The following is a 27667-nucleotide window of genomic DNA, read 5'->3' as shown; positions in this document are numbered from 1 at the left end:
CAGGAGCCTCAAATCCAACATTACCAAGATCAGGAACAGTTATTACCCCTCGACCATCAGGCTCTTGAATCAGTGAGAGTAATTACACCTCCCCCAATACTGAACCGATGCCGCAACCAATCGACTCACTTTTAAGGACAACTCATGTCTCAATATTTATTTATCATTATTATTATTTTTTTTTTGTATTTGTGCAGTTTGTTGTCTTTTTACACATTGGTTGTTTGACCATCTTTGTTGTGTATGTTTTTTCATTGCTTCTATCGTGTTTCTTTGTACATATTGTGAATGCCCACAAGAAAATGAATCTCAGGGTAGTATATGGTGACATATGCTTTTGACAGGACATAGAACATAGAACATATTAAGAGGAATAGGTAGAGTGGACAGCCAGCACCTCTTCCCCAGGGCACCACTGCTCAATATAAGAGGACATGGCTTTAAGGTAAGGGGTGGGAAGTTCAAGGGGGATATTAGAAGAAGGTTTTTTACTCAGAGAGTGGTTGGTGCCTAGAATGCACTGCCTGAGTCAATGATGGAGGCAGATACACTAGTGAAATTTAAGAGACAACTAGACAGGTATATGGAGGAATTTAAGGTGGGGGGTTATATGGGAGGCAGGGTTTAAAGGTCGGCACAACACTGTGGGCCAAAGGGCCTGTACTGTGCTGTACTATTCTATGTTCTATGAAAACATGGCAGTAGCTGCCCTGCTGAGACCAGCTAGGGTTAACTTAACATTGCACGATGATAGGTGTCACGGCTTGTCTGGCCTTCATATTTCAGCCCTACAATAGCACTGCATATGCTTCCACTTTTTCCAATATAAAACACAAATATATTGGTACAAACACCTCCATACTCATCTTACTCCAAAACAGAAGCAAATCCACACTTAAGAGTCCTTACAGCAGATACAACAAAACTGAATTCTGAAGTCAAAAGGTCCTGTAATCTAATCCTTGATTATTGACAGTGATAATGTCACAATTAGAAATATTCTGTATTTTACCCAAATTCATAAAGTTTCTTGTTTTCCAACTACACACATCATAAGCAAAGTGAAATTTTGGACAGTTTCCACAGCACCATTTCCCCAATCCTATTCAAGAAGAATGAGAATTCCGCTAAATTCATATCACTCACAGAATGAACTTTGCTAGATCTGAGCAATCCTTTGAAAATAAAAGAAACTAAGTTTTTCTTTTCACTTTTGAATTAGCAATATTGATAACGGGAGCTTAAAGTACAACAAATCATCATCATTTTTTACATCTAACCTTGGTGACCACTATAAGATACAGACATACAAGTTTATTTAATCCTCTTGGTAAAATATATTTATGCTGATCAGGCTAACTCATACTTCCAAATCAAAGTCTGTGTCCTAGGCAACCTTTCAGATGGAGGTAAAATTCCAGCAGTGCAGTTTTGAGAACTCTGGTGTCCTGGCAAAAAATTATCCCTTAACTAACATCACTAACAACAGCTTGTTATCATATTGTCTTAACATGTGAAATTTGGATACCATTTTACTTATGTTATAATAATAATTACCTTTTTAAAGGTTGGTCACAAAAGTTGATATAAAATGCAAGTCTGGCTTTCTTTATTGCATGGGTTTATATAAGGTACTGCAATTTTTCCATTATGCGAACTGATTAAAAAACATTCTTCTTGTCTTTATATTTCCCCATCTTCAAGTCTCCCTGATCAATGTAACATTTATTTGCCTTATATTAAATAATCATCCTCTAGTATGCAATGCCAACTTAGATAGCTTATTAGGCTACTTATTTCCTTGTTAAAAACAATACCCTAAATGTGTGAGTTGTGTTCGGCCTTGAAGAAGTATCCAAAGCAAACGGTCGTTCCCTGAGAGGTCGGCGTCCTGTTCCTTCTCCAACTGCACTTGACACTCGGCTGTGCGAAAATCTTCCTCTCTGTTATAGAATACAGTTACTGTACATTTTTCTAAAAGCTAGATTCAAAAATTATCTAACATTTGTAGAAGTAAACAATCTGGCCATATGTAATGGTCAAGAAATTTTAATAATAGAAACGTTCAGAGGCAATCATTACTTCAATTGCTTGAGTACGGAATGACATAATTGTCTACACTCGTTCTTAAAAATAAGGGGTTCAAGTACTGCTCCAGGGACTTAGACACAAAATTCCAGGTTCATAATGCAGTGCCATACTAGTGGTGCGCAGCTATCAGAAATACTATCTTTTGCATGACACAATGACACAGGGACCCATGAGGTCTCATAGTAGAACACAGAAGGTCAATTTTAAAAGGATATTATTCAATGTCCTAGCCAATAATTATTCATCATTTAAGACTACTTACAATAGCTCATTTACTTTTGTTTGCACAATTTTAGCTGCTTTATTTCCTACATTATAATAGCTCATTCAATATTACTTTGTTGGTTCTAAAGCAGGGGTCGGCAACCTTTTTGCCTCTGTGGGCCGGATAGCATATTAATGAGCAGACGGTGGGCCAGATAAATGCCATAAAAAAACTTGAAATATGGGAATTATCCATTTAAATACACCTAGTTATGTTTTGCCTCAAATTAATGAATAACACATGCTAGAAAATCATTTGTGCTTAAGGTTGCCTACCCCTGTTCTAAAGTTCTTTGAAAAGAATATAAAGTCTTTACTAATTATTCTTCACAAATATAGTGATCTGAACTTACTTGGTAATCTATTATACTACTAAAACTCTCATGCTCTGTCTGTCTGTCTGTTTGTGACCTTCAATTAGCGCAAACCATGCATTACTGCGGCACTTTTTTTGCCTAAATCAAATTAAAATGCGCTAACTTACAAAATGCAGGCAAAGTTCAGGGTTATATATTCGTATAAAATTGCTCATTCGCCAAAAATCAACAGGCTGCCTTTCACCCGAGACCCGATCAGCCAACATGGAATCACAGCCCGACGCATGCGCACGGCCAGCCTCAGCAGCACCTCACGATGCTCACAGAGCTGCTGCCACCTTCCATGGAGACCGCGACGCCACACCATGACACATGCTCACGGCCAGCCTCAGCAGTGCCTCATGATGCTCACAGATTGTCTAGGATGTCTATTGTCTGGGATGAGTGCCCCATGATTAGGAGGGAGAGCTTTGAAGCCGTGGACTGCACTCTTCATGATGTACGCGGCAAGAATGAGGCCTTCGGGTGTATTTTAACCATTTGCTGTGGCGATTTCCGTCATCTTCTAGCAGTTGTGAAACGCGGAAATGATGCTGAAGTGGAGGATTCATGCATAAAAAAATCCTCCTGATGGAGAAGCTTCATCGTTTCAATTGAAGAGAAACATGTGATTGAGTGAGGGAGAAGGATGATATTCTCAGTTCTTATTGGATGTTGGAGAAGACAAGATTGAGAAAAATGAAAACGATGAAATCAAATTACCTGAAGATATGATTCTGCCAGCAACAACTATGGAAGAATGCATTGATTTCATCTACCCAACATTCGGCAATCCTGCAGAACTCTTCTCGAGGAATTCTATCTTGGTTCCTCTTAATGAAATGATGTGAAAAATAAACTTCACATGCATTAGGCACTTCCCTGGAATCATGAAAGAATACTGCTCCTTCAACGTCGTAAGTGAAGGAGCTAACGCCACTTATTTTCCTACAGAATTCCTTGCTTTGGTCAAACTCTCTGGATTGCCACCACATAAACTGGAATTGAAGAGGGGATCTCCCATCATTTCAATGAGGAACTTGGATCTACCAAGGCGTTGCAATGGAACGCAAATGATGGTGGAAGAACTGCACGACAATCTCATCGTAGCAAAGATAAACATTGGTGCGTTTAAAAATGACATTGTCATGATCCCAAGAATTACTCTCAGTTTATCGGAAGGGGAAGATGTCCTTCTTCAGCGGAGCCAGTTCCCGATACAGTCACGCTTTGCTATGACTAGACATGAGGCGCAAGGCCAAACCATGGAGAGTGTGTTGATTTATCTGGAGAAACCGGTATTCCAGCATGGTCAGCTGTATGTGGCTTTAAGCCGGGGAAAAAGAAATGAAAACGTTAGAGTATTCTTGAAGGGTGACAGATCAACCAGAAATGTTGTCATAAAAAGTGTCCTTCGTTAAACGAGGAGGAGCAATATGTGTCTTGCTACGCGTCTTTCTTCTTTAATACACTAAGTTCTTCTTCTTTAATTTCCAAAGCATATCACATCACACTACACTACCTTTCTCTGAAAAGGTGCCCCAACGGGTCACCCGGTTGTCTAGTGAAACATAAAAATTAGAAATAATGCAAGTCTACTTGTCCCCTCAAACCCGTTCCAACATTCATTGAGATCATGGCTGATCAGACTGCCACCACAAACATGCCTACCCCAGTAACCTATCACCCCTTGCTTATTAGGAGTCTATCCACCCATTTCCATCAACCTTTGAGAAAGCACGTTCCAGAAACTCACAACTCTCTGACAAAATGGGCGCCCAGGTAGTAGCGTAGCTGTTGATACGACACTATTACAGCTCAGGGCATCGGAACTCAGAGTTTAATTCCAGTGTTGTCTGTAAGGGGTCCCTGTATGTCCTCCCCTGGACCACGTGGGTTTTGCCCGGATGTTTTTTCCCGCAGTCCAAATTCATACCAGGTAGGTTAATTGGTCATTGTAAATGTCCCATGATAGGGTTAGGTTTAATCAGAGTTGTTAAAGGATGCTGGAATGGTGTGGCTCGTAGGTCCAGAAGGGTCTGCTTCGTGTCTCGCTAAATAATGTAAATACAAATAAATACTTCTGCCTTACCTGTCTTAAATGGGTAAACCTTTATTTTTAAAACATTGACTCCTTGTTCTAGATTCCCCAACAAAAGGAAACATCCTTTCCATAGCCCAGTCAAGACCCCTCAAGATCATACATATGTCAATCAACTCACTTCTTCCAAGCTCCAATGGTTCGAAGTATCACCCTTGCACCTTTTCCTCACAAGATAACCCACCTATTCCAAATTAAAGGTAATTTACTATGCTTAGACCTAAATAAATTGTTGAGAAGCATCACAGAAAACAGTATTTTGAGAGATGAGGAGTCATGAGCATAATGAAATGGGGAACTTTAATCAAGCTTAACCTTGCACTCACCAGCTTAAGTTAAGTGATGAGCTCCCAGCAACAGCTTAATGTGAAAATACTGGAAATACTCAGCATTCCATGTAGCGTCTTTGGGGAAGATAACTGTTAACTTTCCAGTTTGATGGACTTGCATCAAAACTTAGAAAATATACTCATCAAACATGTTTCTCTCTCCCTGGTTGCTAGCCATCTTGAATATTTTACAACATTTTCTGTTTTTGTTCCAATATCTGCTATTTTTTGTTATGAAAGTTTGAACACTCTGTGGCACTTTAATGTAGTATTTGTAATTGGTACCAAGCCATCAAATTTAATTAATAAGATATGAAACTATGGAAGCTTTCCACCTTACCAGTTGTGGTACTGATCCAGGCAGGGGAAGGTGCATTTCTGCTGACTCAGAATTAATGGGTGGCAGCTGGTTATGACGAGTCACTTGTGATGGAGAGGTGAGTTGGTCTAGTCCAGTGTGTCTTAACAAATGAGAATCAGAAATCTCTTTTAGCAAATCTCTTTTGAAAAAAATGCTGCAACAATTAAAATCAGATTCATGAAACTGGTTAATGTCTGTTGGCAAATCAAATGCAGTGCAAAAAAAAATGTACAATGAAAAAAAGATCAATTCCAATACTCAAATTATATTATACTGTATATTGCCACATAGTGGAGTCTAATTTTGTGCAGCTTATTATAATGATCAAAAATAGAGCAATATATGCCTATATTGCAATTAAAAGATTGTAGCCTGGAAGATATTTACAATTAAAAACTGTAAGCAAAGCAGATTAATAACTCATTTCTGAAAGACAAGCATATCTTCTGAAAACTGCACAACTAATTTCTGAATTTGTTCCCATTTATAAAATCGTGTTTTTACCAAAGTGTATGACCATACACTTCCCTACACTATACTCCTTCTGCCACTTCTTCATCCATTCATCCATGTCCTCCTGCAAACTCCATGCTTCCTCAACACTACCTAGCCCTCCACCTATCTTTGTATCATTGCCAAACTTGGCCACAAAACCATCAATTCATCATCTAAATCATTAACATATAGCATGAAAAGAAGTGGTCCCAACGCGGACCCATGCAGCGTACTACTAGTCCCTGGCAGCCAACCAGAAGAGACCCCTTTATTCTCATTCTTTGCCTCCTACCAGTCAGCCAATCTTCTATCCATGCTAATATCTTATCTGTAAAACCATGGGTTCTTAATACCATTGTGCAGACAAAATCACTGTGCATATTTAAGGCAAAAGTTGATAGGCTCTTGAGTGATCAGGATGTTAAAGGTTACAGAGAAAAGGCAGGAGAATGGGGTGAGAGGGGTAATAAGTCATCCATGATGGAATAGCAGAGCAGACTCAAGGGGCTGAATGGCCTAATTCAGCTCCTATGTCTTATGCTCATAATTTGATTAACTGCCTCATGCGTGACACCTAGTCAAAAGCCTTCCGAAAAGACGTGAACAACATCCACAGATTCTCCTGTGTCGATCCCACCTATTATTTCTTCAAATGATTCCAACAGATTTGTCAGGTAAGATTTCCCCTTAAGGAAACCATAATGACTTTGGCTTATTTTATCATGTGACTCCAACTGCTCCGAATCCTCATCCTTAATAATGGACTCCAACATCTTCCCAACCACTGGAGTCAGGCTAGCTGGCCGATAAATTTCTGTCTTTTGCCTCTCTCCCTTCCTAAAGAATGGAGTGACATTTGCAAATTTCCAGTCCACTAGAACCATTCCACAATTTAGTGATTCTTGAAAGAACACTCCACAATCTCTTCAGCTACCTCTTCCAGAACCCAAGTGACTTATCTACCTTCAGACCTTTCAGCTTCAAAAGCACCTCCTCCTTAGTAATAGCAACTGCCCTCATTTTTGCCTGCTGACACTCTTGAGTTTCTGACGTACTGCTAGTGTCTTCCACAGTGAAGAATGACACAAAATACTTATTAGGTTCATCCACTATTTCTTTGTTCCCCGTTACTACCTCTCTAGCATCATTTCCCAGTGGTCCGATACCCACTTTTGCATCTCCTTTACTCTTTATACATCTGTCAAAATTTTGGTATCTTCTTTTATATTATTGGCTAACATACTTTCATATTTCATCTTTTATCTCATTGCCTTTTAGCTGCCTTTTGTTGCTTTTTGAAAGCTTCACAATCCTCTAGCTTCCAGCTAATTTTTGCTCTATTATTTGCACTCTCTTTTCGTTTTATACTGTCTTTAATTGTTCTTGTCAGCCACAGCTGCCTCTTCTTCCCTTTACAATACATGCTGTTCTTTGGGGTGAATTTATCCGGTGCCTTCCAAATTGCTCCCAGAACTTCAGACACTACTGATTTGCTGTCATCCCTGATAGTGTCCGCTTCCAATCAACTTTGACCAGCTCCTCTCTCATGCCTCTGTAGTTGCCTTTTCTCCTTTGTAATGTGGATACCTCTGATTTTAGCTTCTCCCCTTCAAATCTGAATTCTATCATATTATGAACACCATCTTCTAAAGGTTCCTTTGCTCCTTAATCAAATCTAGTTCTTTAAACAACACCCACTCAAGAATTGTCTTTTCCCTCGTGGGCTCAACTACAAGATGCTCTGAAAAGCCATTTTGGAGGCATTCTACAAATTCCTTCTATTGGGAAGGAAGATGCTGAGATCATGGTTCAGGTAAATACCCTGGATTTAGAAATACTATGCAATTTGTCAAATTCACAACTGAAACTAATATAGAATAGCTGAGGAAAGGAACAAAAACGAAACTGTTGGAAGTGCTCAGTAGGCCAAGCAGCATCTGTACAGAGGGAAGACAGCCAGTATAAAGACGTAAAGACATCAGCTGGTTGGTGATAGGTGAAACCATGTGAGATGGGGTTTGATGGGCAGACAGAGCACGGGCCTAAAGAAGAAGCAACACAGGTGGATAGGTGTGTGGGCTATGAGCCAATGGACCCATTGTGTCGAAGTTAGGGAGAAAGAAAATAATTGAGTAATTGCAATCAATCCGGACAATATTTGGAAGAAAGTTGAACTATGGTATTTGTAATTAAATATATATAAGTAACCATGCACATTACAACTAAAGGGGGACAGGGCTGAAATAGCTAGCAAGAGAGGGCACAGTTTTAAGGTGCTTGGAAGTAGGTACAGAGGAGATGTCAGGGGTAAGTTTTTTTTACACACAGAGTGGTGAGTGTGAAATGGGCTGCCGGTGACAGTGGTGGAGGCGGATACGATAGGGTCTTTTAAGAGACTCCTGGATGGGTACATGGAGCTCAGAAAAGTAGAGGGCTATGGGTAACCCTAAGTAATTTCTAAGGTAAGGACATTTTCGACACAGCTTTGTGGGCCAAAGGGCCTGTATGGTGCTGTAGGTTTTCTATGTTTCTATTATTTAAAAAAAAAGATATTGCATTAATTAAGGTGCATACTGAAGGAGATCTCAAAGGTGACAGCAAAACAGGTTTAGTATCATCCACTCACGTTTCCCTGCTGTTATGGACTGGTCAGCCCAAATGAAATAAATGCTTATATTTATATACAGTATCTAAAATTTATTCATATACTGGTCAACAATTCATCAAATTGTACTCTGAAATACAATGTGCACAACACCACCCACAGTGGATGAACTTCACAGTAGCTTAGTACAAAAGGGGAATCATAAAGTGAAAATAGTATTGTATAAACAAAAGAGCAACAAGTTGTTCTTTACTCCAAACCAAACTCCTCTTCCAAATCTTTCCATCAAAGGTGCACGTTAATTGATGATAATTTAGCTAAGGTCTACCTATCAAAAAAAGAACTCAGTAAAGGTGTAATTTGATATTTTTCTTCTTACCTCTTTAGTGCGAAGTGCTGATGTACTTGATGTCTTGCTCCACTGTGGGCCTTTGTAATTGCTTCAACATACTGAGAGCTCTTATAAGTTGTAGAAGCATTGGTACTGTGAAGGAAGTGGAAAAAAATATATTAGTATGCCCAGTCGCTCTTGCATAATAATGAGCAATTTTTAGGAAGTGAGTGCTGAGGACTATGACACTGAGTCATATCCTTCAGTTCTGAGATTTTGAGTGAGAAATGAAAGTTAATTTCATGAGATTGTGCACTTGCATGTTTCAATGTGTCCAGTACAGTTTTTGGTCACTACCATAAATATTAAATTTATCTCAATATTTGCATAACATTTCCTATGAATCAAATACATAAAAGTATTCAAACTGCTTTCTCAAAGATTACATTTTGTACAATATACCTCATTAAAATAAGAGAAATGTGAAATATGAAGTATTTGACATTTTACTTCACAGTTATATGGTTAAAGTTCAGCTTTATTTTAGAATATTTGTGGCCCTTCACTAATTTGATGCTTCTATGTTAATTTCACTATGCTGAAGTTGAGATGAAATTAACAATTTCACATCATTATACTACTTTACAACTGATAACATTATTTTCAAACAAACAGATAGGTCATGGGTCATAGGTCACAAAGATTGGGAGGCATTTTATGGAAAATTCTAAAGTTACAGAAGGGTAAATTTAACATTTGTTGACAAATATGACTGATGAATCTCCCTGAAAAACTCTTTCAAGCTCTTTTTGGTCATTTGAAAGACAAAACCAACAGGGATTTTACTTACTCTGGTGGAACAGATCTGAATTGATCTTTACCACACTCACAGATCTATTGCTGTTTCAAATTTACTTTCTTAGAAAAGATATAAAATAAGTAAGCCATTCAGCCCTTCAGACCCACTCTACCATTCAACACGATCATGGCTGATCATCTACTCCAGTACTCTGTTGACATCTTCTTCCCCTTGATCCCTTTGGTACTAAAAAGTGTATCTGGCTTCTTCATGAATATATTTAATGACTTAGCCTCTGGTTCCTTCTGTGGTAAAGAATTCCACACCACCCCAAGCTGAAAAATATTTTCTCAGTCTTGGTTTTAAATGGCATTCCAAGCATGTTGAAGCCATAATCCCTGTATCTCAAAACATCAGAAACATCCTCTCTGTAGCTAGTCTCCATAGTCTTATTAGAATTTTAAAGGTATTATAATATTCCCTTTCACTCTTCTAAATTCCAGTGATTATAGGCCTAATCTGCCCTGCATCTCCTCACATGTTGGCTCTGCCAAACCAGGAATTCATCTAGTGAAGCTTTGTTGCACTAGTTGCATTAGTTAAATCATCCCCCCTCTTATAAGTAAACCAAAATTCCAAGTTGGGTCTCACCTAGTTCTAGCCACCTTTGCTCCAATACTCAAATATTTTGTGATGATGACATAGAACATAGAAATCTACAGCACATTCCAGGCCCTTCAGCCTACAATGTTGTACCAACCATGTAACCTACTCTATAAACTGCCGAGAATTTCTCTACTGCATGGACCTCTGTTTTTCAAAGCTCCATGTACCTATCTAAGAGTTTCTTAAAAAATCTTATTGTATCTGCCTCTACATTCCACACACCCACCACTCTGTGTGTTAGCCACTTCAGTCCTGGGAAAAAGCCTCTGGCTATCCACACGGTCAATGACTCTCATCGTCTTACGATTAACACACCATACGATTTCCTAGCCTGCTCAACCTGAGCACTTGTATAAGGGCATCTAGGTCTCACTGCAGCTTCCTTCCCCAACGTCTCCCCTCACCGCCCCTAATCTATCACCATTCAGATAACAATAATCTGTCTTTCTGTTTTTAGAACCCAAGTCATTTTTATTCACATTAAGTTGTATCAAAAATAAACACTTAATAAACAATTTTAAAAATCCATTTTTAAAATCATCTTTGATAGGATTCTACTCCTGAAAAAAAATGTTTCTCAGTGCGAGAGATTGTACAGCATTAAATTATGACTAGGTATTCCATTAAAATTCAGTATTTATGAGAGTTATATAGTACTTATTCAATACTTCCCTCATTAGTAATTAGAGTGGGATAGTGAGAAATGAGCAAGTTCATAATAAAGAAGATATATATTCTGATTCCTTTTGTAAAGAACTGCAACATTATGAAGAAGCTGATAGCAACTTCCAGGCTTCTGTGTTTAACTTTGCACGAGTGGATAACAGTTGTCACTGTTACTTTTTGTTGATAATAACCCCATCACTACACCTGTAAAATTCAGATCACTAATTGAATTGATACTAACACAATTATAAAGTTACAAATATATTGTGATTTGGAAGGGAAATTAGTTGAGCAGTGAGCTTAAATCAGCTTGTGCAGAACTTGATTACATAGTCATAGCTAACATTCCAGAAAACTTAGGAGTGCCATGACGTGTTAAGGCAAGGCTCAGTCTGCCTGCCCAGTAAATGAACAGTTTCCTTATGCTCTGGCCAATATTTCGACATGAACAATAGTTCTACAGAATAACTTATCTAGGATATGCAAGGCCTAACAGAGTGCACATTGGGTGCTACAAAAAATATATCCTATATGTAGCTTTACAGATGGGATGTGATGTTATATAAATAAATACTCTTTCTATGCATATGAAACTAATAGTATTTTATTTACTTGGTGATAGAGCACAGAGTAGGACCATCGAGGCATGCTGCGCTAGCAACCCCCGACAAACCCAATTAACCCTAACCTAATCACAGGACAATTTACAATGACCAATTACCCCACCCAGTACATCTTTGGACTGTGGGAGGAAACTGGAGGGCCAGAGAAAACCCACACTTTCCACATACAGAGACTCCTTACAGAACAGCACTGAACTGAACTCCAAACTCCAGACTCCAGAACGCCCTGAGCTGTAATAACATCGAACTAACCACTATGCTACCATGGCACCACAAATAGTAATCAGTTCTGTCTCACTATAAACTCAACCACCCAGAGTTTCCATGATATTCTCCAGCTGCCACTCACAATTTAGTTCCCCTGAGAATCTCATCGCTGTTGACATTGGAGGCTTTCAGCTTCAGCAGTTCAGAACTAAGTGATGGTAGCTTTCGTTGTGTCACTGTCTTTCTTGAAGATGCCTGAATAATGCGAGATGCTGAGAGAACACTGTGCTCTGTTGTCCGTCCCACGCGATTTCTTGTAGTAGACAAAACACTGGAGCCTGTACTTAGCTGCTTTTCATCTTGGTCGCATCTTTAAATGGAAACAAAAAAAAATTGCAGATCATGTTTAACATGTGATCCTAGTTAACTCCCATTAGAAGAAATTCCGTAATAAAAAAGTATCAAGTGTATCCCTTCAATCCAAGTGAACTTCTGCCCCTTTTCACCTTCTAATTCCTCACTTTAGGAACCTTATTATCTTTTCTGCAGCCTCTCCTGAATTAACAAAATCCAGCAGTAATTTAAGAAGGAACAGTGCAGACAAAAATCAGGATATTGCAAAGCAATACAGATAGATTGAATGGGTAAAATTACAGCAGAGGGCACTTAACATGGGTGACTGGAGAGTTTAGAAAGATAAATTGAAGTATTTACTAAAAAGCAGAAATGGTGAGAAGTAGGGATCAATTTACATACATCATTCAAAGCTATTGGACAGGTACAAATCCAATTAATAAGACAATGGAATCATATAATTTATCCCCTGCGGGCCAAGTTACAAAGAAGGTGGAGCATATGAAACAGGAGCAGCAGCAGCCATCCAACCCATCAGTCCTGCTCCACCATTCATCAACAGCATGGCTGATCTACTTCAGCTCCATTTCTATATCCCTTGGTTCTCTTAACATCCGGAAATCTATCATTCTCCATTGTGATCAAGTCTTTGCAACCCTCCAAAATGGAGAAGTCCAAAGACCTGAAGCTGAAGAAATTTCCTCTCATCTCACTTCTAACCAGCCTAACCTTCATTCTTAGGTATTCACTCATGGTTTCCGTCTCCTCAGCCAGAGAAAACATCCTTGCTGTATCCATTCAGTCAAGCCCTTTTAAAATCCTGTAAGTTTTAATGAAATCCATTCTCATTTTTCTAAACTCGAAAGTAGTCAATCCCAGTCTGCTCTGTCTCTCATCATTTAGTAAACCCATCATCCCTGGAACAATGGTCATGAAACCTTTATACGGCACCCACTGTGGTAAATACATCAAGTACACAATACTCCAGGCATGGACTCATCAAGGCTCCACACAAATACAAGATTTCCTTATTCCTATATTCAAAGCCTCCCATAATAAAGTTATCATATAATTGTCTATGTTCATTGTTTGTTTCACCTGCATACTAATTTTCACTGGCTGGTGTGCAAGCTCCTTGAGGATTCTTTGAAAGACCTCCCAGGCTTATTCTGTGGGAAACACGAGGAAATCTGCAGATGCTGGAATTTCAAACAACACACATAAAAGTTGCTAGTGAACGCAGCAGGCCAGGCAGCATCTCTAGGAAGAGGTACAGTCGACGTTTCGGGCCAAGACGCTTAGTCAGGACTAACTGAAAGAAGAGCTAGTAAGAGATTTGAAAGTGGGAGGGGGAGAGGGAGATCCAAAATGATAGGAGAAGACAGGAGGGGGAGGGATGGAGCTAAGAGCTGGACAGTTGATTGGCAAAAGGGATATGAGAGGATCATGGGACAGGAGGCCCATCCTCTACTGTAAAGATGAAGCCACACTCCGGTTGGAAAAACAACACCTTATATTCCATCTTGGTAGCCTCCAACCTTATGGCATGAACATTGACTTCTCAAACTTCCGCTAATGCCCCACCTCCCCTTCGTACCCCATCCATTATTTATTTATATACACACATTCTTTTTCTCACTCTCCTTTTTCTCCCTCTGTCCCCCTCACTATACCCCTTGCCCATCCTCTGGTTTCCCCCCCCTCCCCCTTTCTTTCTCCCTAGGCCTCCTGTCCCATGATCCCCTCTCATATCCCTTTTGCCAATCACCTGTCCAGCTCTTGGCTCCATCCCTCCCCCTCCTGTCTTCTCCTATCATTTTGGATCTCCCCCTCCCCCTCCCACTTTCAAATCTCTTACTAGCTCTTCTTTCAGTTAGTCCTGACGAAGGGTCTCAGCCCGAAACATCAACTGTACCTCTTCCTAGAGATGCTGCCTGGCCTGCTGCGTTCACCAGCAACTTTTATGTGCGTTACTTATTCTATGGGAAATGTTTTCTTTAATTAATCTCTGTTCTCAAGTTTATGAAAGACTCAAATACTCTTCATTGCCCAGTGCCATATTACGTTCTATTTCTCAAGACTTTTTGTTGAATTACTAGCTTGCAGGATTTTCTCATTTTAATCCACTAGTGAACTGTGGCACAGATATTCAAGGATGTTTCCATTATCACCATAGCCTATAACTACATTCTCCTTTCACTAAAACTACAATCCTTATAACCTATGTTCAACAGAGTTGCATCTTCTTAAAAATGCTGCAAAAATTAACGTGACAGGGTTACATTGTCAGCCAGAATAACAAACCTCATGTTAATTAACACCACTCCACATGATTTATTTATCACAAACAAGAGAAAACCTGCAGATGCTGGCTGATGCTGCCTGGCCTGCTGAGTTCCTCCAGCATTTTGTGTGATTTACTTATCATACAGAGGTGATTATTGGGCTCAATGCAATGTGCATTTAGTTGCATCCACATTGAAATGTGCACACCAGCTATTTTAGTTGAGTCTGATAAACTGTACATGAATGAAAGGAGCTCAGCTCTTTCAATGGATGCATGCAACAACGCAGCCCAGGATTTAAAAGGGGCTGGATATGGCAGTCAATGATACAATTTTTTTCCCCCCAAGTGCTTAATCAGTTAAAATGGCTTGTTCTTCTGGCAAACCATTGAAATAGGGCTACACTGCAACCTTATTGAATACAATGTAATTTCAGTGTCTGCCGTGGGAAAAGATTGACCGGCCAAATCAGCACCCGAAAGTATGCATCTAGGAGGATGTTAAAGAAAATCAGAAATGTGGAAAAATATTAAGGTAAGAATATCACTGAGAAATTAAAATTTATATTATCCAAAAATATCCCATTTGTACAAAAACGTTACCCCTACCCCCAAACAGAACTGTTGTGTATTTCAGTATTTGCCATTTCCATTTAAATTTTCCCCATTTACAGTATTTTAATTTTCCATTTCGTTCATTTACCTCTTACATTCTTTCTTTGGATTATTTCAGGTCTCATATTAAGTCACTCTCATCAATAATCTACACTGTTGCACCAAGACCCACATATTGCACCCCAGGAATGAAGAATAAATCTCCTCTATTTACTTCTTTCAGTTAACTTCATGCTTAAACATAATTTCAATTATGTGTTTGGAAGTGATAAAGCATCTAACAAAATAATGAAGGAATTACAATTCCAAGATCCAAGTTATTATTTCATAACTAATTTTGAACTAATAATCTACACATTTTTTTGTGAAATCTGAAGCCAATTTACTGTCAGCACATTGTTAAAAATGCAATCTAATTTTACTTTTATTTTCAAACTGACTGTTGTTTTCTCAAAGATTTTTATGGAAGTTAATATCTTAGTTTTTTTTCTGAAGAACAGTTTTTCCATTCCACTGAGTACCAGCCTTTAAATCTCTCACCTACATTCAGAATTAAACCATTGACCTGTTGCTAATTTATCAACATGCAGCACTATTATGACGTGTTCAGACCCATATTTTTTCATGATTCTTTTGAAGAATCAGCCAAAACCTCCAGCAGGAATTTACATTTATATATCAATTTAATATACAAGAAGAAATTCCCTCTGTATTCCACAGAGACAAGTAAGATAACCTTTTCTGCTCTGTCTGTTTTTACAAGTTTGTTAGAAAATTGGTACATGGAATGGATTCTAAGGTACGTTGATGAGCAAAGTTCAGAGGTTGAAGAATTACAGGAAGTAAGATAAATTAAGACAAAAATTGCTGCTTTCTTTCCACTCACACATCCTCTGATTCAAACTATGGATTTTTTTTTTAAAAGAGTCATGAGGGTAGTGATTTATAATCTGCCTTCTCAGTCATGGAACAGCATAAACTTTAAAAAATACTTATTAGGGTTTAGAAAGAGTAATTACTCACTGATGCTATTTCATGTCACAAATAAATTCTTCTGCCAACATTTTGTCCTATTCCATTACTAAGGAAACAAATCTCAAAGGTTTGTATAATGTATGCATACTTTGATAATAAATGTACTTTGAACTTACTGTGTTTTTTCAGATAATCCTGTATGTCTCTGCTGAAGTGGTTTGGCTTGAATGGTCATGACACCATTTAAATCATTACGGTAAGTGTTTGCCATGCGATCAGCCTAGAAGACATGACAAAATTTTCTAGTTAACATCAATGTGACTACCAGTTACTTATCAGTTTATTAATACCTAAGTTTTAGCAGGAGAACTGGATTGCAGTTGTCAGAAATTATCATTTTAAATGTAATAACAAAATGTAGCTAATCATCCACTGTTCATCATCTGTTCCTTAATTGGTAATTCATTTTATTGTTATTCTTTGTTTCTTTGTCTGCTATTTTCCTTAAGCTTAAAACATTTTAACATTGAATGCTGCATCGATATAGAGTTTTTGTTCTATTTAGAAAAAAGTTATTTTCCTCCTTTGTTTTTGTATTGTTATCTGATTGAGAATATTAAGTTAACAGAAATCAAATCAAATCCAAGCTTAGAAGGACTCAGGAGCACTCAGGAGGATCTAGTCCATCATCCGAAGGGTGCATTTACTTTTCTGAGTCCCACAAGCCCACATGCCTTCCAGGTCTTTATTACCAAGGCTGTCCCAGCAAACACAGCAGATCACAAGGAGAAACCATGCCCAATTTGATGCTGACCTTGGCCTGCTCTGATAGCCTTTCTTCAGCTCAAGTCAAAGACCTTCTTCATTGTTTTTTTTAAATGTCTCTAATAAAAATGTTGTATGCTAACTCCTCACAAATCTCTGCTTTTATACACACCCAAAACCATCTTCTTTGCCACAATCTGCTGATTACTGAAGCAGTGAGTCAGTCAGTTGACATTGGCCTGAACAGATGGATCACACATTTGCTTCATCTATGTTGCAACCATTTTAGAAATCTTGAAAATATTGCCCAATATCATGCTTAGTTGGTTGAATTGTTTTGTTAAAGGTAGAAGCCAATCCTTTCTACTATATCTTACAGGGTGACCAGATTTTATTTGTCTTTAGTTCTCTTGTGCTTTTAAATCACGTTTATTGTTAATTGTGATTTTAGTACCTTTCCATCAAAGAATATCGCCTTTGAAATGGAAATGATTCCACTTCAGTTTCCAATATTTCTCTTTCCTTCAGTACTTACAGTTATTATACTTCTGCTCTTTGTTTCTGAATAAGCAAAACTTCAACAATTTTTAGTCTTAATCCCATTTGCGTATACACACAAATACATCTCCAGTTACTGGAAAGCACACTTACTGATATCTTAGCAGTAATGCTTTCTTTTTCTGATATTTTTCTTTCCAAAGTGCTTTAGAACACAGACATTCAATACCTTAACAACGCAGTTGTTCCACTTCTGTTTTTATATCCTTATTTGTTATTTCATTAGATTTTAATAAGAGCCTAAACCAGTGTTGGTAAATGTGAAATGGGTTCATAGGACATCCATCCTTTCTAAAAAAGTTAATCATTTCAATTTGGATGTTTGAAACTCCCCATTTCAAGAAAAGAGATACCAGTCACATAAACAGATTAGTCTACTTATCTCTAGATCGAGCTTTAAGGAAACATGTAGGGTGTGCGCAACTTTTCACTATAAGATTGCCTACTTAACAACAAAGACTTGTAATAAAACTCCAGTTTCTCAAGTAACCTTTAAATGACTTTAACCCCAATCCTGTGACTACACCTAGATTCTCTAAAAAAGAGTATATAATTAGCCACAGCTAACATATCAAATTCCCTCAGAAACTTATTTTTCTAAATTTCATCACTACCGGCCTGACAAATCTCCTCATTCCAAGAATCAAACTTGTGAAACTTTATTGCAGTGCCTCTAAGTCTATCATCCTTTGGCTACAGATACCAAACTGCATGCAATACATATACTGGGTAACTGTTTCCCTCCCCACCCCCCCCAACCTCTAAAGAAAATAACCTTGCATGCTCTTCAAATCCTCTTCTATTTTCCACTGGCTTTGTGCGTTCAGCAGACTTGGATGTATTATATCTGCTCTTACAGTAAACAAGTGAGGGACTCAAAACATCCTTCTTGTTCTCCACTAGTAACTTATTGACAGTCAAGCAAGCTTCTTAGTTAGGATCAGGAGTGAGAAGGTGACCAACCACTCACTTTCCTAACTGAGGCACACGAAGACCAATCAGAGCTACAAGGCCAGCAAAACCAATATTAGATATGTGATTCCCATTACTAGTAAAAAATGTCTCAAGCATTTACAAGCAACTTAAAAGATAGTTTAATAATATGCAAGGCACACAGCTGCAAGAGGATCATAATATGTACTACAATGTACCTGAGAGTGGAAGGAAGAGGTGCCTAGGGTCAAGAATCGTGCTTCAGAGCCTCTCGATGGTGGAACACTATAGTTTGTTATGATGATTCGTGAGTCATTGATATGAGGCATTTTGCTCATTATTGCACATTGCATGCTTGCTGTTTGCTTCGCCTCTCCTGCAGCCAGTGTACAAAGTAAGAAGAAATGCAATCATTATCCAAGGTAGAACATCATCAGCAAGGCAAAGTTTTAAATTTCAACTATAGCGTCAATTCAATTAGCGAAAAGACATTCCTAACATGAGGTTAATACAAACTACTATCCAAATATATGAAGCATAGTATACAGTCACAGCTATAAATATTTTTTGCAAGAACACTTTAAAATCCACCTTAACCACCCGCTTTAATGACATCAGTCCATTCTTAAGTATATTAAGAATTCTTAAGAATTCAGAATAAAGTCTAATTCATGGTTTAAGATGATCACTGGCAACAAATAAGACATCAGAATTGTTAAAAGTTTATTTTCAGTGTCAGTTGGGTAGCAATAATTAAGATCTGGCATGCCAGTTAACAGGGAGTGTAAATTGAGAGCTTCGCTTTCTGTGGCTAGTTTAGTCTATGATCTAATACAAGAGATTCATAGCAATAAAAATATTTAACGGGAGAGAAAGACAGCAGAATGCACCTTCTGTCCACCTTATTTCAGAGCAAAGCCATGTGTCCAGGCCAACACAATAAGTAAATATGAGCTAATAATGATTGAATTATCAATAATTAACAATCAGCAGCATTAGTAACTCCATATTTACTTCATTGCGCTGAAATTATATAGCTGCATTTTGAACTATACATTTTGAAGACTCTACAACAGGTAGTCAAAACTGTCCAACACATCATTGGCACCAGCCTACCTACCATCAAAGATATATATATGCCAAAATGTGCCAGAAAAGGGCCAATAACATCATAAAGGATCCCACCTGCTCATGGACTGTTTGTCCAACTCTTATCAGGGTGGAGGCTACATAGCATCCACGCCAGGACCACCAGACTCAAAAACAGTTACTTCGCCCAAGGAGTAAGGCTGATTAACATCTCCACCCACTAACCCACCCCTCCACACACCCAACCACCATTACTTCATCATTTCTTATCAGTCACCTTATGTGCAGATACTCCTGTGTCTAGCATCACTTTATGGACATACAATCAATGTCTACAAGGGTCTCAACCCAAAACGTCAACTATACTCTGTTCCATAGATGCTGTCTGGCCTGCTGAGTTCCTCCAGCATTTTGTGTGTGTTGTCTGTACACAAGCTAACTTATGTATTTATATTCATTGTATTTTTAATATCATTATTATTGTGTTCCTTATACTTTGTGGGGGGATTTTTTTAATGCTGCGTCAGATCCACGGAAGTGATTGTTTTGTATTCCTTACACTTGTGTACAGGAAACGAGATTAAGCAATCTTTAACCTGAACAGTTTTGACAACATTAAAAAGAACGTTGCTGAGAAAAACACGTTGAATTAGGTAACCTATGCCTAGGATACATGAGATACCCACTAAAGACCCCAGGTAACTGTAAATATAAATTGAGCCATGTACTTAACAAAATATTTGGATTAAATGAGCTAATTTAATTATAAGTTTCCAACGAGTAACTCAGCATTGTTTCCTTTGATGTTACAGCAGCTTAATGGTTTCTTTGATCTCTAGTACCTGAAAGGTTGTTTTCCCAGTGTTTCCTGATCAGCTCTTCCAACACACCAATCACATCTCGCCAGATATCATTAAATATCTCCGCTGATACAGCATCTTTAATGCAGGCATGGGGAGAAATGGGAGGAATGCCCCGTTTATTTCTCCTCTGAGCAACTTGAACATTCTTTTGTTCTAAACTCTCATCTTCACTAATACTGTAATTGAAGCACAATAATATTAACATGGCTATGGGTTCCTTTCTCTATAAAAAGGCATTTAGTGGTAGAATTCACTAAGCTGACTGTACAATTTAGATTGAAATAAAGTCCCTTTTATTGTTATTAATATAATATTAGCAAGTTTTTGTCTTACACTTGGAATAGTTATGTCAGTTTGAGAAGCCTGCATTACTCCTGACAACTCTCCTTCGATGAACTTAATGGCACCATTTTGTATAATGATTTCCTTTATTCCTTACAAATACTTTCATATTTTGGTTTTATTGTTCTCCTGTTGTTCTTTGTATTTCAAGACTTACTTTGAAAAGTGGAACTCTTGCTCTTCACCAATAGAAACTGATTCTGCTCCACATTAAGTGAACATAGAGCATAGAACAGTACTGCACAGGAACAGATCCTTCAGCCCACAACTAATTAAATTAGCAATCAAATGGCTAACTAATCTCTTCTGCCTACACAATATCCATATCCTTCCATTCTTTTCACATTTGTGTGCCTATCTAAACATCTCCTAAAAGTGCCTAATATTTATACCCCTACCACCACCCCAGGCAGCACTCATCACGCTCTGTGTAAAAAAACTTATCCTCATATCTCCTTTGAAATTATCCCCTCACCTTAAATGCATGCCCTCTGGTGTTAGACTACTCTATATTTGCCTCTCATAATCTAAGCCTCTATCAGATCTCCCCTTAGTCCAGCCACTCCAGAGAAAGTTTCTCCAACCTTTCCTTATAGTACATGCCCTCTAATCCAGGCAGCATTTTGGTAAACCTCTTCGGTATCCGCTTCAAAGTTTTGATATCCTTCCTATAACGTAGTGACCAGAACTGTATGTAATACTCCAGATGTGGCTTAACTGGTGTTTTATAAAGCTGCACCATACTTCCTGACTTTTGAACTCGATGCCTTGACTAATAAAGGTAAGCTTGCCATTTACCTTCTTAACCACCCTGTCAACCTGTGGATTTTGCCCTTTACAGTGTACTGCGTTGCAGACCACCCATTAATAGGTTGGGCCAGTTTACTCTGGACAAGCTTGCAGTTTTTGCATTGATATTACTAACACAAATTTTAGATTCCTCCTAACAGAGATCTTCTTCGTCAGCCCTTTACCTCTTCCACATACCGCCTCCTGTCATCCACCTGCCAACTTGTACACCTTCCCTTGCCCCCACTTTCTTTATCTGGCTTCTGTCCCCTTCCTTTCCTGACATGAAGTGCTGCAGATGGAAACATCAACTGTTTATTCCCCTCCATAGATGCCACCCTGACTCGCTAGTTCCTCCACCATTTTGTGTGTGTTGACTAAGATTTACAGCATTTGCAGACTCCCTTATGTTTCAAATTTTAGTAGCTGGTTCACATTTATTCATATTGAGCTAGGTGCTGAATGTTTTATACTCTTCCCCCTCCTCCAGATCATATCCAGTATATAAATATGTTTATAAATAAAAGAAGATCAAGAACAAATCCTTGGAGTTCTCCCAAGTTACATTTCTCCAGATTGAAAAAGATACTTTTATTCTAAATTTTTTCCTTTTTTTGTGATTTCTGACATTCAGAGACATTTAAGATATTTAAAAGTAATTCGTTAAAGTACTATTTTTAAACTAAGATGATTGGAATGCATTTTTAAAAATAATTAATTCATTACTTTCAATTAAAGCAAAATAATTTAAAAAATCTCTTTTCCCCTTTGCCTAGTGCTGAATGAAATGAATGCAGAATCAGGTCCTGATGCAAGTATGATGGATATGAGAAACAATTCTCCAATATATTGTTGAGGATTCCAAGCAAAAGTGGGTCCATTTTTGGATGCCATGGGAGGCGTTCTGTAGACCATCCCCTATGGGGGCAGAATTCAGCATCTACTGCTGTCAACAAATGACAGACTCACAGATTTTAAGCACACATCCAGGCGTATTTCATTGTGAATGACTAAATGCCAGCAATTCTGCAGTACAGAATTACTATCGGACAAAGATTCATGCGCCTATTTTACTGTTAACTACATTGGTCTCATGTATTTTTTTAAACTCGGGTCACTTGAGGAACAGAGCATAGCATTCTCAACCAGAAAAAAAGCCAGGAAGGAAACCAAAATACGTAACACTTTATTCTATTTTATCCTGCTCAATGCTACCTATAATGAAGCAGCACTAAAATGGATAATAGAATATTGAAAAAAGATAAGATTTACTACTACAAACTGGAGTTACAAGCAACACATGAAGTTCTTGTTAACTGGGTACATCTGTTTCTTTATACCATTTTAAAGTTCTAAAAACTTAAACACAATAAAATAATCAGGGTCCATTTATTTCTAAGGCTGAAATCAGGTCGATTAAAAGATTAAAAATCTAGGCTCAAGCCAAATCAATGTGGGCAATGAGGAATCCTGAAACGTTCTAATCACTCTGTTTGTTATCTCTTAATTTGGCTCATGGAGTAAATGTGAAGGAAAAGTTACTTCATTGACATATACCACTGGAATTTCTAACTTTAAATAGTGATTTTTTTTGTTTGTTTTTGTTTTTGCTCACGTTCCCAGAGCTACTCCTTAATTATAGTCTAACTAATGTGCTAGAATTATGTCTTATTTTCTAATTACAAGTTCATACTGCCAAGAGATGCAATCTATGTTTTCTACAGAGGAGTGCTGTGATACAATAAATGTAAAGAGCAAACTACCTCCAATATAAAAAATTGATTCTTTTCATCTTTGGTGTAGCACAACACTGTTTATCTAAACTGACAAGAAAGACATCCAGCAGGAAGTAGTGAATTCCTTCATTTTCAATGTCATTAGGAATCATCACCACATTCATTACTGCATGAATGAGAAAATCACTGCAGCTAATCCACCCTCGGGATCACATTTACTAAAAGTGAACTGGACCAGCACACAACAACGTGGCCACAGATCAAAACATAGACAGGCTTCCTGAGGCTCCTCACTCACCAAAACCTTTCCATCAGGTGCAAAACACATAAAAATGCAATGGAATTCTCTCTGCTTATCTGGATGAGTACGACTCCAACTACTCTCAGAGCTTAACAACACCCCCTACCCCCATCACGAAGAACCTAGGTGTGTTGATTGGCACCAGGTTCATGGCTTCACAGTATCTACCAGCACTGACTCAAGCCATGAGGTAAAAACGTAGTGAATGAAAATGACATTTAAGAGTAATCTGTATTGCGAATAACTTCATTGCTCCCTGCAAGTACCCTTCTTGTCTGTTTGGAAAAGCAGAGTTGCATGTTTATAAGAATGAAAAAGATGCATCACATCAACTTGCTCTTCAACAGAACCTCCCAAAACATCATGTTTGCAACCTAAGAGGATCATAGGCACATAAAAACACCACCACCTTCACATCACACACTTTCCAGATTAAAAAATATACCCCCAACAATAGCTCAAAATCCTACACCTTCCTAATTAACTCTGGAGGAGTACCTTCACCACACTGATAGTGGCAATTGAAGGCCACAGCTTGAGATATTACCTTCTCAATAACTTCTCATGAGGTATTAGTGTTGTTTGTAGCAGCAAGGACTAAAATGGACCCAATTAAATATATTTTAAATCATTTGTTTTAATTTGTCAAATGGCTCTTCCAGATCCTGCAAAGAAAGTTTAGGTGCCCCTTATGAGCCTTCCTTTATTATCAGAAATACTCCTAAGTTCCCTCCCTGAATGACAGGGTCTATACTTTTGGTCTCTGTCAGTGCTTTCATGCTAGTTAACTTTCCACTTGAACCCAACCTCCTCACCATCTGGTATATCCTGCCATTTTATGCGGGCAATTTACTGTGAAATGGAGGTGAGCGTAAAACATGCTGGGCTTTGTGCTGTAAGTTATAGTAGGTCTGTGTACAACATGTTGTTCACAAAAGTTAAAATCCTTCTTGTAAATTTCATTATACGAACACTTACCATTCTTTACTGTCAAATGCAAAATACTCTTCAATACTTCCATCCGTATCATAAATCTCCTCCTCTAGGAATGAGAAAATGGAGCACTCCGAGTCGAGGGAACTTATGGTGGAGTTTGAACTATGGAAGGGAGAGTGTGTAGGAAGCAGACGTACTCCCAAAAGGCTAAGTCTGAAAAAGGAAGCGAAATATCCTCAAGAGGAATTTATTCAATGCATATGTCTAAAAATTTAATTGTATAATATGATTTATACCACCCACCCCCATCAACAAAATTCCAAACTCCATCTAGTACCCCCTTGTCCTGCACCTTCTCTCTCCACCATAAAGGGCATGCCAGAACCCTCTGATCCTCCAACCCACAACAACGACCCACCCCATCCCCAAGCCCCTAGTCTGAATTTCCTAATATACTTTTGTCCTGCCAAGCATTCAATCATCATGGCAGAAGTATGATCCCAATCCCCTTACCACCCTTCCCCACAAACATCAATACAAGGACCCAGTATCTCATGCACCTTCTACAAACCACTCATCCAATAGTGTTGGGCTCCAATGTGTTTTTCCCCCAACATCAGATGATTCACCAATTCCATCATCAGTGCAAAGTCCTTCTGCCCATCCTTCTAAACATCCATAACTCCAATAACGCTGACACCAGGTACATTACAGGACAAGTTGAGCCAACATAATCACCAGAACATTGGAAAAGAGGACCAGGCAACACATTTTGAAACACATCGTTACAAAGCCTAAACAACTAGAAAGTTACACCCAAGGCTTCCAGTTTGCAGCAGAGACCATTGGTAACCTGCTGTTGTGCCCATTTACATATATCAGAGTTTCTAAACCTGTCCTGTATTTATACAATTGTACATAATGCCATCAGCGCAACAGTTTTAGACAGTTTAGTGAGTATTTTTAAAGAAAAGAATGAAAACACAATGAATTTTTAAAGACTACAAAATCACGTTGGCATTCTAAGTAGACAAACATCATGTTACTGTCTCAGCAACAGTAACTGTTACAAACACTCAGCTAATCAGTCAGTATCTAGTATAGATATGTTAGCTTTGAGCAAAAATGTAATGAATCAAAGATGAACAACATTTTTAAAAGGAACTAACAGAAAAAGACACAATGTGACAAAAAAGACACCCTTGTGCACATTTACATTAATTGTTCAGTTGTGATTTCTTCCAGCTCCGGCAAGTACTCCAAAACATGAAATATTAACCACACTTCTCTCCAGAAATGACTTCAGACCTGCCCTTCCACCATTGTCTAACTTCATTTCATTTTGTTACCATCTGCAGAATATTTTAGCTTTTAATCTATCGATGTATTCTATGCTGTTAATCAGGAGCACCAATTTAAGTAAGCAGCTTAACAGTTACGTTAAAAAAAGTAAAAGGGATGTCATGCAAATACGTTAATCATCATCCATTAAAATTTTCAAAGTAATTTCCACGTTTTCAAAAAACAGAACAAATTTTAACATAATTTAGTAGATGCTGCTAATCTAACAGGTGAAACTGAAAAGTCTTATTGAAAATTGTACAAATTTATTCTTTGATCATATAGTCCTCCTGTGAACATAATGAAATGGGAGCTTACTCTTTCATATCACTGGTGCTTTCACAGAAACTAGGCAAAGGTCTACTTGGCATGGAGCTGTTTCCTCTGCTCTGGAAATATTGAAAGCCTTCATCTTTTGGCGACAAGAGCTGGGTTCCCAATATCCTGCATTACGCACAAGAAGAAACAGCAGATTCCAAACCATTTAGTTACATTTCTCTCCACTAGTGTTCCTTAATAAAACAAAGTTAGGCCATTTACTTAATAATAATCTTAATGATTAAAAGTTCATACAGTCAAATATGTAAATGAATAAACAGCAATGTGTTAATATAGTGAATTTGGTGTACATGGGCATCCTTAAAAAATTCACTGGAGAATTTACAAACAAAATATGAAAATGAGCTCAGAGGCAGATGACAAGACTGAGAACCAGAAGCTTGATTACGGAGATAAACCTTAAAGTTTTAAAAGAAACAGAAGGGAGTTGAGGAGGCTTAAGGAAGAGAAACTCAGATATTAGGTACCTGAAAGAAAAGTTATTGGTAAGCAACAATGGATGCTTTGAAAATTCATTCAACTTGGTCAGATAGGATCTTTCTCAAAAACAATTCTGAATATCTTTGATTAACCTTCCCTTCAAAGTGCAATCCTGTCTACAGAATTTTTTTCCAATAATTTCCCTACCTCTGACTCATTTGCTTATTCCTACTGTCCTTCCTCAATACAGGTACTACATTTGTTGTCTCTAGTAGTCTGGCACCTCACCTGTTGTCAGTAAAAATCGGTGTTGTCTCCCTTACACACAATGATACATCTCATTTGGTCATTGGGTTTTGTCCACCTTCATGCCTGCTGAAATACCTACTACTGCCTTTTTAATCATAACATGCTAGAACTTCACCACCCACCTCCTTAAGTCATCCATTACATTGCCCATCTTCTGAGTGAATACAGAGCAGACGTATGAAGACCTCACCTATGTCCTTTGGCTCCATGCACAGATTATTATTTTTATTCCTAATGGATCCCGATCTTTTCTTGGCTACTTTCCTTTTATGAATGTAGTCAGCCAGTGATATTTTGTGCCACCTTTTTGCCTATACATCATTACTCCTGAAGGGCCTCCCCGTTTCTTGTTCTGTACGTCTATCACTACGCTGTCTGGGCAGGGCAAAAAGCATTATCAAGGATGCATCTCACCCTAACCATGGACCTTTTACTCTCCTCCCATCCGGTAGGCGCTACAGGAGCCTCTGCTCCCGCACCAGCAGGCACAGGAAGAACTTCTTCCCTGAGGCTGTGACCTTGCTGAACCTCACATCACAGCACTAAGCAGTATTGCACCCATATTGTACTGCCTCAGTACTTTTACATTTGTGTGCTGTAGCACTTACTTTTTATTCGCAGTTACTTTGTAAATAACACTATTCTTTGCATTTCGGGTCAGATGCTAATTACATTTCATTGGCTTTGTATCTGTACTCAGCACAATGGCAATAAAGTTGAATCTAATCTAATCATATGCTTCTTTGTTATTTTGGCATTTAGCTCTCGATATTCAAAGGTACCTGAGACATTCTGTCCTAACCTATCACCTGTCTAGGAATATG

General features: G+C 38.2%; 1 protein-coding gene across 2 annotated transcripts in view; it reads right to left on the bottom strand.

The window, feature by feature from the left end:
• The window catches only part of LOC140195034 (protein FAM149A-like), an 89121-nt gene that overhangs the window by 4576 nt on the left and 56878 nt on the right, over nucleotides 1-27667 (bottom strand). For both annotated transcript variants that reach the window (XM_072252620.1, XM_072252621.1), the window contains exons 5-13: nucleotides 26094-26219; nucleotides 24477-24647; nucleotides 20310-20506; nucleotides 18597-18754; nucleotides 16299-16402; nucleotides 12037-12264; nucleotides 8982-9086; nucleotides 5482-5602; nucleotides 1818-1943 (exon numbers count right to left, since the gene is read on the bottom strand). In XM_072252620.1, the coding sequence (XP_072108721.1) occupies nucleotides 1818-1943; nucleotides 5482-5602; nucleotides 8982-9086; nucleotides 12037-12264; nucleotides 16299-16402; nucleotides 18597-18754; nucleotides 20310-20506; nucleotides 24477-24647; nucleotides 26094-26219 (1336 nt within the window). The remainder of the gene's footprint in view (nucleotides 1-1817; nucleotides 1944-5481; nucleotides 5603-8981; nucleotides 9087-12036; nucleotides 12265-16298; nucleotides 16403-18596; nucleotides 18755-20309; nucleotides 20507-24476; nucleotides 24648-26093; nucleotides 26220-27667) is intronic.

This window comes from Mobula birostris, chromosome 3 (assembly GCF_030028105.1).
Source record: "Mobula birostris isolate sMobBir1 chromosome 3, sMobBir1.hap1, whole genome shotgun sequence".
NCBI classification, from domain to species: domain Eukaryota; kingdom Metazoa; phylum Chordata; class Chondrichthyes; order Myliobatiformes; family Myliobatidae; genus Mobula; species Mobula birostris.
Note: the sequence above shows the minus strand (reverse complement) of the source record. Positions and strands in the feature narration are given on the sequence as shown.